Below are 11,562 nucleotides of genomic sequence, written 5' to 3' on the forward strand. Positions count from 1 at the left end.
ACATTGCATTCATTGTCAAAAAGAACATTTCAAGATCTATCCTGAAGTACAGCGCTGTCAGTGATAGGATACTCTCCATATGCCTATAAGGAAAACCAGTTAATACAACTATTACTCAGGTTTATCCACCAACCCCTAAGACCAAAGATGAAGAAATTGAAGATTTTTACCAACTTCTGCAATCTGAAATTAATCAAACATGCAATCAGGATGCAGTTATAATTACTGGTGATTGGAATGCAAAAGTTGGAAACAAAGAAGAAAGATTGGTAGTTGGAAAATATGGCCTTGGTGAAGAAACGATGCTGGAGATCGCATGATAGTTTGCAAGACCAACGACTTCTTCATTGTAAATACCTTTTTTACCAACATAAACGGCAGCTATACACATGGTCCTCCCCAGATAGAATGCACAGGAATCAAATCGACTACAACTGTGGAAAGAGACAATGGAAAAGCTCAATATCATCAGTCAGAACAAGGCCAGGGGCTGACTGTGGAACAGACCACCAATTCCTCATATGCAAGTTCAAGTTGAGACTGAAGAAAATTAGAAGAAGTTGACGAGAGCCAAAGTACGACCTTGAGTACATCTCACCTGAATTTAGAGACCATCTCAAGAATAGATTTGATGCATTGAACACTAATGACCAAAGACCAGACGAGTTGTGGAATGACATCAAGGACATCATACATGAAGAAAACAAGAGATCATTAAAAAGATAGGAAAGAAAGAAAAGACCAAAATGGATGTCAGAAGAGACTCTGAAACTTGCTGTTGAACCTCGAGTAGCTAAAGCAAAGGAAAAAATGATGAAGTAAAATCACTGAAAAAAAGATTTCAAAGGGTGGCTTGAGAAGACAAAGTAAAGTATTATAATGACATGTACAAAGAGCTGGAGCTAGAAAACCAAAAGGGAAGAGCACAATCAGCATTTCTCAAGCTGTAAGAACTGAAGAAAAAATTCAAGCCTTGAGTTTCAGTAGTGAAGGATTCTATGGGGAAAATATTAAACAACGCAGGAAGCATCAAAAGAAGATGGAAGGAATACAGAGTCACTGTACCAAAAAGAATTGGTTGACGTTCAACCATTTCAAGAGGTAGCATGTGATCAGGAACGGACGGTACTGAAGGAAGAAGTCCGAGCTGCACTGAAGACATTGGCAAAAAACAAGGGCTCTAGGAATTGATGGACTACCAATTGAGATGTTTCAACAAATGGCTGCATCACTGGAAGTGCTCACTCATCTGTGCCAAGAAATTTGGAAGACAGCTACCTGGCCAACTGACTGGAAGAGATCCGTATTTATGCCTGTTCCCAAGAAGAGTGATCCAACTGAATGCGGAAATTATGAAACCATATCATTAATATCACATGCAAGCAAAAGCAGCTGCAGCAGTATATTGACAGGGAACTGCCAGAAATACAAGCCTGATTCAGAAGAGGATGTAGAACCAGGGATATTATTGCTGATGTCAGATGGATCCTGGCTGAAAGCAGTGAATACCAGAAAGATGTTTACCTGTGTTTTATTGACTATGTTAAGGCATTTGACTGTGTGGATCATAACAAATTATGCGTAACATTGCAAAGAATGGGAATTCCAGAACACTTAATTGTGCTCATGAGGAATCTGTACATGGATCAAGTCAATTCTGACTCATAGCGACCCGATAGGACAAAGTAACCGCCCCATAGGGTTTTCTAGGCTGTAGTCTTTACAGGAGCAGATTGCCAGGTCTTTTCTCCTGCAGAGCAGCTTGTGGGTTTGAACTGCCAACCTTTTGGTAAGCAGCCGAGCAGCTTAACCACTGTGCCACCAGCGGCTCCTTCTTCCTTATTTAGAGTTGCTTATTCTTAACGTTTTGTAATGCATATGCCTCTCTCAGTGCCTGGAAGTAAACAACAGTAAGTGTTTGCTGTATGAATGAATTAATGAATGAGAGATTATGAACTTTGTCATCATATAAACCTCTCACCTTTGATTTAATTAGTCTCACGTACAGAAGGATGCCCACCATTTTCCCTTATCACTTTACGTGTGCATTGTGGCTAAGATCTTGGGTTCCGCCAAGACCAGAGTCAAATCTTGCCTCCACCCCTCAGCTGGAGGTGTGACCTTGAGCAAGTTGCTAACATCTCTAAACCTGTTTTTCATTGTAAGTGGTGATGATAATGGCGTCTTCATCTTTGGATTATTGTATGGGTTAAATCTGACAGATGCCCAGCACAACAGCTAATACTAAGTACTTACTATTATTGTGATGTGCCACATCTAAAACTTTGTACTAGGTCACGTAAGACTTGTATTCCCAAATGGAAGAGGACCATTCTTAGTGAGGATGGTGCAGGACCAGTGTTTCATTCTGTTGTACATAGAGTTGCTATGAGTCGGAACCGACTTGATGGCACCTACCAACAACACAGATCAAAGTAATTTAGATGATCCATAAGGACTCATCTCTTTGCCAACAATTTTTTCATTTGATTATGTTCCTTGTCCTTGGCCCATTGGGGAGCTTCTTGTTCACTGATCAGGAGTGTTTCTCTCTTTCATCCCTTGTTGGATGTTATCCCTAGTTTGATGCTATGAAGTCATTTTGATTGTACCATAACCTGGCTGAAGATAAGCAATAATTTACTTGGAATCCCGTCGTTTATATTTGCTCTCATAATGACAGATGTTTTTATGAAAGGTGAACAAACTCACCTGAGGTCCTAGAGCGTGGCTGGATCAGTGCCATGAATATGCAGTAGTCAAGACAAACCAGGAGGCACTAGATTTGCATAGCCGGAAACACATCACCTGCAGACCGTCAGACAAATGCCCTTGTAGCTGTGAGTCCCGTCCAACGTCCGTATAAAGATGGAACTCGTTTATAATGCAAAATATACTAGTTTTTTTGTTATACGAACCCCACCACCTCCCCTCCTGTTTTAAAGGCAGACATCTTTGTGATAATGTTAGTAAGTAATATTTCTGGAATTCATAGATGCAGACAATATAATTTCAGGCTATTTAATTTATGTGCAAGCATAATATGCTTTAAAACCAATCATACCTTTCCTTTCCATTTTTCATTTCATGTTTGAATGTATAGAGAAAACACAAAATACGCGCTAGATTCTGTTAGACCAGCATCGTCAATATACTTCGCCTTTCACCTTCACCACTTGCTTAGAAAAATATTTGCAATATTGTCATATGCTGGTCAGAATAAAATTGAAAGTAACAGCCCCGCTCATTCAGAATAATAAAATATTCACCTTGATGAAAATATTCTTTCATCAAATGAAAAAAAAAAACAGTTCTGGATATAAAACAGAACATAATGCAAGTAACAGGAAAAAATACTGTCTTAAATCATTTCTAATGAACACATGCACATAAACCATATGTGCAATAAATTAGGAACTTCTGAGAATGATCAGAATTCTCAGTGGAGTCATTAGAATGAATGCATATGGGGGAAACCTAATTTATTTAGAATTTATCATAATCTGAACCTGAGGTAAAGCTTGCTCTTTATCCAGGTTTTGGAGCAAATAAATGTCCATACTGCTTTATGCTGAGTTCTATAAAATGACATTTAATTAAGACCAGTAAGCATGCTTTTTAATTGGTTTGATAATTATATTGCATTGCACAGTATTTAAAAACATGCATTTTGGCAAATGAATGCCTCTTGAGAGTCATTAAAAATGCCTGGAAAATATTAATACTTTTTTTTTTTTCCTTCAAATGAATCCCTAGTATGAATTCATTTGTAAAAACCGGCCAAGTAAGAAACTTAACATTAATTGAATTCTGTTTGAAGATTTTAAACAGATGGCTACATGTCCATTTGATTGGTTTGGAAAAATACATTTAAAAACTTCTGAACAGTCATCTGCCTATCAAAAAGTCATACTCCATGTTGAAAACCATACAACTTTGATCCGTGATGAAAGCAGTTAAGTTTTGGTAGCCCATGAACAAAATCACTAAACATAAAAGCCCCATAAGTGATTTTTTTTAAATTCCATACTGAATAGCACATAGTATTAGATGATTTATATTCTTCTTGCTTTTTACGTAACCCTGAGCAGACATAAGAGAGAAAATGAAAAAAAAAAAAATCACTAACATTTTTAGTATAAACAGATGTGAATTTCCCATGTCAGTCTAGCCTGAGGAAATGATTACAAGGTAACGTGATACTGTGAATTTGTACATACATGGTAGCTGTGCGGGAAGGAAGTAATGTAGCAGCCCACCTGCTTACTCTTAGGCCCGTTGCAAGGTTGGACCTTGGCTGGTGTCTGGGAACTTGGATTTTGGGAGGTCTCTACCCCTCTACTGATAAGCAGGGCTCACTGTTTATTGAACAGCATGCTTCATACTGTTAACACCTGCTTTCCTCCTGGGAGTCTTGAATTTTGGAACATGCCAGGCAGAAGTTGCCTATGTGACCAACCTTCAGTAAACACCCTGGGTGCTGATTCTCTACCAAGCGTCCCTGGTTGGCAACGTTTCACACATGTTGTCATACTTGTTGCACGTCTTGTACGACTCCGTTGGCAGAGGACTCATAAGCATGTGCCTGGTTTTCCTTGAACTTCATCCCATGCACCTTTTCCCTTTGCTTATTTTGCTTTTTTATCCTTTTGCCGTAATAAATCATAGTCATCAGTACAATTGTATGTTGAGTCCTGTGAATCCTCCCAGTTCAGAGTCATCGAACCTGGGAATGGTCTTGGGGCCCTCTTGACACAGTGCCTTGTCGGTGGTGGTTTGGGTAATATCTGGGAGCCATGTGTGTTTACTTACCTCATTTGTGGACGACAAGGCTCCACGTCACACACTCAGTTGTAGGTCACAGGTTTCCTCCTGTCTTGAAATTGAAAATAAAGTTTTTGTGGTTGTTGTCAGTTGCTATTGAATTGTGTCCTACGCAGGGCATCCCCGTGCGTGCAGAGTAGAACCGCTGCACAGCGTTTTCAAGACTGACCTTTTGGAAGTAGATCTCTAGGCTTGTCTTCCGAGGTGCCTCTGGGTGGGAACGAACCTTTCTGCTAGTGGTGGAATTCCTTAGTTTAATTTAATTTAGTTTTTTTTTTTTTTTTAAAGACGCTTCCTCTCAATTCCCAATGATTAGTGCTGCACCCAGTTTGATAAACATTGCAGTTAATTCAAGAGGCCTCCAGCAGTACATTAGGCTCTAGCCTCACACAGTTCTGTGCCAACCCTGCCTTCCCACAGTAGCCACTGCCCACGCAACCCCACGTCCTGAAACCGTACCCTGAACTGTGCCAGAGCCATTGCATACCTCGAAACAGTGCTGTCTACCTAATTTTTTGTGGTGAAGCATGAAAAAAGTTCATTTGCAGGTTTTATGTATTTCTAATAACTCAGCAGCTAAGCAAAATGTCAGCAGTTTGAATCCCCCTTGGAAACTCTACAGGGCAATTCTGCTCTGTCCTATAGGGCTGCTACAAGTCAGAATCAACTTGATGGCAGCAGGTTTGATTTTTGGTTTAATAACTCTTAGGAAAACTGAAATGGAGACTTCATCACATTAAGAATATGATTTCAGTATCCAGTATGTGACCATCTGAATGTAAACTCCAATTTATGAGTAATAATGGCCTTAAGAAAATTAAAAATCTAACTATGCATATGCCAACTAAATTGACCATACTGACTGAAAAAAGTTTAAAATATTAAAAAATAGTCTCCTCTTTTTAGTCTGTAAATCCCCTTGTCCACCTTTCACATATACCCAACAGGTTGACCAATAAAATTTTCCCTTCCCTTTGAAGGTGCTTCTCTACCAATTCTGATACCTATACTGCAGCTGGCTGCCATTTAAACATTTAGGGCAGATTCTTCTGTTACTTAAAATTTAGTTACAAGAAGCCATACATTCATTTGAGAGTACAAAACGTGATATGAAACCATTGTTGCTAAATCTCCACTGGACTGGCAAAAATCAGGAGGAATTATGCATAACTCACTTTTAAACGGACAAATCCCCTTATTTCTGAAGCTCTAGAAATTATTTTAAAATACAAACCATTACATAGGAAAATACTAAGTATGTGCCTGTTTAATTACAACAAAACTGTAACTTTTTTGCCTAGTCTTAACACAAAAAACTTATCGTATACAGGCAGTCTCCGGATTACAAACGAGTTCCAGTCCTAAGTCTGTCTTTAAGTCGAATTTGTACATAAGTTGGAATGGTTAGGTATGGTTCATATCTAACATCAGTTACTCAAATGTTTTTCTTAGCGTATAGTATATAAAAAACCCACTGCCGTCAAGTCCATTCCCACTCGTAGCGGCCCTGTAAGACAGAGTAGAAGTGCCCCATAGGGTTTCCAAGGAGTGGCTGCTGGATTGGAACTGCCAAACTTTTGGTTAGCAGCCAAGCTCTTAACCACTGTGCCACCAGGGCTCCCGTATAGTACATAGTATACCTTTTTATGCATAAAAAAATCAAACACTTCCAGATACACTAAAATATCTTTAACGTAATACAATAATAAAAATAATAATGTTTTGATGTGTGTCACAAAGTAGTGCCCATTTGTTATGACAAACCCTTTTACGTACCTCAAATATTTAATAGAATAGGCTTTACAGGGGTTGGTTTGTAACTACAAATTGTACATAAGTCAGATGTTTGTAACCCAGGGACTGCCTACATCTAACAAGTATGGGTTTTGAGGTAAAAATTGACTAACAGAAACAGTAAAAATTTTCTCTGAAAATTTTTTGAGAAAAAGTATTTAGATTCAAGCATACAGAAGTTCTTTGAGACCGGAATGATAGAAAGGACACTTAGGAAATCTACCCAAGTTTCGCCTTAAATGGATGTGACCTTTTGCAAGGAGCCCTGGTGGCACAACAGTTGAGCACCTGGCTGCTAACTGAAAGGCTGGCAGTTCGAACCTGTGCAGCGACTCTGCGGGAGAAAGACCTGGTGATCTGCTCTTGGAAAGAGTACAGCCAGGAAAACCCTATGGGGCAGTTCTACTCTGTCACATACGGTCATTATGAGTCAAAAATCAACTCGACAACACCTAACAACAACAGCCTTTTGCAAGCCATCCACTTTAATAGCAACAGTCTTGTGAAGATGACAGCTTAGACCCAATTGATTACGGTTCCGTAGATGAGATTGTATTGCCAGGTCATGGAAACTCCCGGGCAGCAGTCTCTAGAGGAAGTGTGGTTTCCAGGTACAGTTCCACTGCTACTTCGTAAGATGCCTTTGTCCACAAGACACCTTTGAAGTCACTTCACTGCCATCTTCAGGCAAATGGTTGTATAGAAATATATGAATCAATGATGTCCATGATGTCAACGACACTTCCTTAGACGTAATTCCCTTCGCCCAGCCTGCACAGCCGTATGCCATGCCCAGGTGAGGAAGAGCAGTCAGCAAAGGGGTGATATTCAGGAACTTGCTTCTCAGCCCCCATGAAAAATCACAGAAGCCATCATCAACGCCACCGACCAAAATCCCTGCAAAAACTTCCATCTAGAGGAAACATACCTACCGGAGGGTTTCTTGTTTGTTTCAGGAATAACTGTGAATAAAATGGAATTTCACTGTCTCTGGGCAGATGGCTTTCTCAGTCACCATGTCCATTCCTTACAGACGAGTTTATGCAGAGGAGGAGAAAGGTTCATAGAGGGGGAACTGCTTATCAGAAGGAGAGGTGCTTTCTTCATCATCTGGACGGCACGTTCCCATGCTGGCGTCCACTTGCCAAAAGTCCAGGAAGCACAGCTACTCCTGGGTGATTTCTGGAAGTGTGTGCTGGTCCTTCATTGCTCTTTCTTAGCTCCGCCTGTGTCACGGTCACTTTGGGCCAGCCCGAGAGAGGGGCCACAGCGGGTACAGCAGGTCAGCAGTGGAAGATGAGGATGCACTGGTAGAACCAATAGGAAAAAGAGAGGCATTAACAAGTAACTTGTAGTTTTGACATAGCTCTTAAAGACAACTTGGCTTCATAGAATTTGAACTTCATTATCCGTTTCCCATTGTTAGGGATGAGTTTTACTCTCAGCCTCAATACTGTGTCATGGCTCTAAATTCACATCTTTAAAATCTTCCAGCCATTGTTGTCTTCTGGAACAGCATCCCTCCTGTTTCCTTACACTCCTTGTCTACCAGGCAGCTCCATTAAGTAGAAGCTGTACCTTCTCTGGGAATCCTTTCTGGATCCCTCAGGCAAAATTTGGCTCCTTCTCTTGTCTAGCTCCTCTTATACAGGAATTTCTCTGGCTGTGGGAGTTTTCTTGATGTAAACACAGTTGGTTAATTGGGGAATGTGATTGTCTTCTGCAGACATATTGATAATAACAGGATCTAACTATGTGGCTTTATTTTCTTTATAACAAGGATAACATTTTTTAAAAATGTTTCGAGTTACGGATGGGACTGGTGGTGCTAGGAAGAGAAAGCCCTTTAGCCTGGATCAGAAATTAGATTTGAACAATGGTTATTAGGTTTTCTAGCCAGCTATCTGAAACATTAAAAAAAAAAAACTTTAATATTGATAGTGTCAGTGAGAAAAATAACTTTGTTAATACGAATCTTAAACTCTGAATTGCCTAACTCCATTTCTTTCCATTTAGCCAACCATTTTAGAACAGTTGTTCCATTTTACAGTTCAGTTTTACAACTCTTCAAACAACTATTTTATGATCAATTTATAATAATCAGCTCTTTTATAATCAATTTTTCATAACATTTATTTCTTTGGAACATGATCTTACTATTGCAAATCAGACTGTACTTGCATATATAATATGACTGGATAATGCAACAGCAAATCAAGCTGGACACGTGTGTATAATGTAATACATTATATTGTAACGTGGGTGGCAAATCTGTCACTCACTAGACTGTGGTCTCCTGGTCTCCTTAAGGAGTCCTGGTGGCGCAGTTGTAAAGGGCTACAGCTGCTAACCAAAAGGTAGACAGTTCAAATCCACCAGCCACTCCTTGGAAACCCTATGGGGTGGTTCTACTCTGTCCTGTAGGGTTACTATGAGTCGGGATCAACTCGACGGCAATGGGTTTGGTTTTTGGTTTCGAGTCTCCTTAAGGGTCAATGATGTAGGCTTTTCATCTCTGGTCCTCTGCCCCCAGAAATCAATCTAACAAGTGACTGTGTATGGTGTCACATCCCAGTATGCCCCCATTCCCCATGAACTGCATACACATTACGTAGTGGAAGTTGTGATATTCCAAGTGTAAAGCTAACAAGAAAGTGAATACAAAGCAAGTACCCCCTGCCCCCAGCCGTTCCTCATCACCACTCAAAAAAGAAATCTAATGTTCATTTCAGGAATCCTCATCATGATGTCTGTGTGCAGAGAAGTGCACGTGTATGAATACATCCCATCCATCCGGCAGACGGAACTTTGTCACTATCACGAGCTGTACTACGACGCAGCCTGCACGCTCGGTGCGTACCACCCGCTGCTGTACGAGAAGCTCCTGGTGCAGCGTATGAACACGGGGGTCCAGGAGGATCTGCATCAGAAGGGGAAGGTGACCCTGCCGGGGCTCTGGGCCGTAAGCTGCCCTGCACCCAACCCTGTTCCACACTCTTAACAAGGGGCTTTAGGGAATCAATGTGCAATCAAATACTACTGGTATACTCTGTGTCACAAAAGAATACTTGAAGATATATTTTAGACAATGTCGTCTTGAGTCTGTAAACTGTAATTCAGTGATGGCCACAAGAATTTTTCTCTTCTTAAGCCATTGAGTATTTATTACTGCTTTGAATATAGAAATGGAATTAAAAAAAAAAAAAGCTCTAGAAAGATGCAAAAAATGGGTAGCTAGAAAGAAAACAAATGTATAACCATGGGTATGACACCTCCAAAAACATTAACACTTTCTTATGCCAGAGGTACGCAGTATCAGGCTTGTTATCAACTACAGCTTTAGGGAGATACTGAAATTAAGAAATGGTTTATGCTCAAAACATCCAACTTGGGGTACGGTATCTGTAGCAGCTAGAGTGGGACTTGCACATACATCTGTCATTAAATATCCTGGTTTTTGTGGCGAATGTCTGATTTATCTCTTAGACGTGTTTTTTAGCAGTGAAAATCCCCCACATATCCAACAGGGTTGCATTACCCATCCCTGCTTCACTTTCCTGCACAGTGATTTCCTCTTTGCTTATCAGGGTAAATTTCTGACACCATAAAACATCAGTCTTGAGCGGGCCAAGAAAAAAACCAACCCCTGAACAGCTCTAGGGAGACACTGTTTTTCTGCAGCATTTCATTCCATGACAAGGAAAGTTAGTATCCCACAGACTGAGAGGCCCATCACTGGGAAATGAATAGGGAGTCTCGGGGCTGCGGGGCTAGACTGGACCTATCCTGGCTCCGGCTTTTCTGCCTTATACCACCTCGCCTGCAAGTCCACCCCACAGCCCTTTCAGACCCAGATATGCACACACTGACAATTACTCCAGCACAACGAGGGAGTGCAGGCCCCCCCTTGCTCTTCTCAGTGTTGAAGGAAGGACTGCAGAGGCATCGTCTGGTGCTGTTGTGACGCACACCTAGCTGGCGCTCATACAGATGTTTTGCAGGTTAACGTCAGCTATTGGGAAATAGCGTTGTGCACTGAACTTTACACAATTCTTCCTATAGACAAACATTTAGGAGTCCAATCCTTGCTTTCACAGATACGTTTTCTGTCAGCAGCGTGACAAAGCCATATAGTTAAATAAAATTATGTGAAAGCATTGCTCTTGAACAGCAAGGAAAATACACGCTTCCAAGGGAAACGCAGCTAGAGGGCGAATTTTCATCCCACTGTGTTAGAGATACTCAGAGTTGGGTTTTTTTGTTTGTTTGTTTTTTTAAATCTCAGCTTCTGCCACTGCTACGTTGAAAACCACAATTTTTTTAATAATATTTTATTGTGTTTTAGGTGAAAGTTTACACAGCAGATTAGGTTCCCCTTTAACAATTTTTATACAACTTGTTTCATGCCCTTGGTTCAATTTTTAGAATGTGTCGCTGTTCTCGTTATTTCCATTCTGTTTGTTCTGTTTCCATTGATCTAGCTTCCTTTCCTCTCCTTGCCATCTCATCTTTGCTTTTGGGTAACTGTTGACTGTTTGTTCTCGTACAGTTAATTGTTTAAGGGAGCACATTGCTCACAGGCGACATTGTTTATTTTATAAGCCAATCTGTTATTTGGCTGAAAGGTGACCTGCAGTAACCGCTTCAATTCCAAGTTCAGAGGGTATCTATCTTAGAGCAATAGTCTCGGGGGTTCCTCTAGTCTTTATCGGTCCAGTGGGTCCGGCCTTTTATAGGAATTTGAGTGAAAAACAGTTTTTTGCAATGAACATAGTGAAACACTGATGTTTTAGAATACCTTAATTAAACACGCTATTTCCGTATATAACCAAAATACATCTCCGTGGTACAGTTAAGACTTTTCTTGGCATTGACAATAAATAGCAGCTTAATTAAGTATGTTCTTCCTTGCGAGGTGTGAATGTTAGGAGAGTTAAGTGAAAA

At 40.4% G+C, this 11,562-nt stretch overlaps 1 protein-coding gene across 1 annotated transcript in view; it reads left to right on the forward strand.

The window, feature by feature from the left end:
* ST6GAL2 (ST6 beta-galactoside alpha-2,6-sialyltransferase 2) overlaps positions 1-9,619 on the forward strand; it is a 34,139-nt gene extending 24,520 nt beyond the window's left edge. The window contains exon 5 of the mRNA XM_004369299.2: positions 9,351-9,619. Coding sequence (XP_004369356.1) covers positions 9,351-9,619 — 269 coding nt within the window. The remainder of the gene's footprint in view (positions 1-9,350) is intronic.
* The last annotated feature ends 1,943 nt before the right edge of the window (positions 9,620-11,562 follow it).

This window comes from Trichechus manatus, unplaced genomic scaffold (genome assembly GCF_000243295.1).
Source record: "Trichechus manatus latirostris isolate Lorelei unplaced genomic scaffold, TriManLat1.0 scaffold00004, whole genome shotgun sequence".
Taxonomy (NCBI): Eukaryota; Metazoa; Chordata; class Mammalia; order Sirenia; family Trichechidae; genus Trichechus; species Trichechus manatus.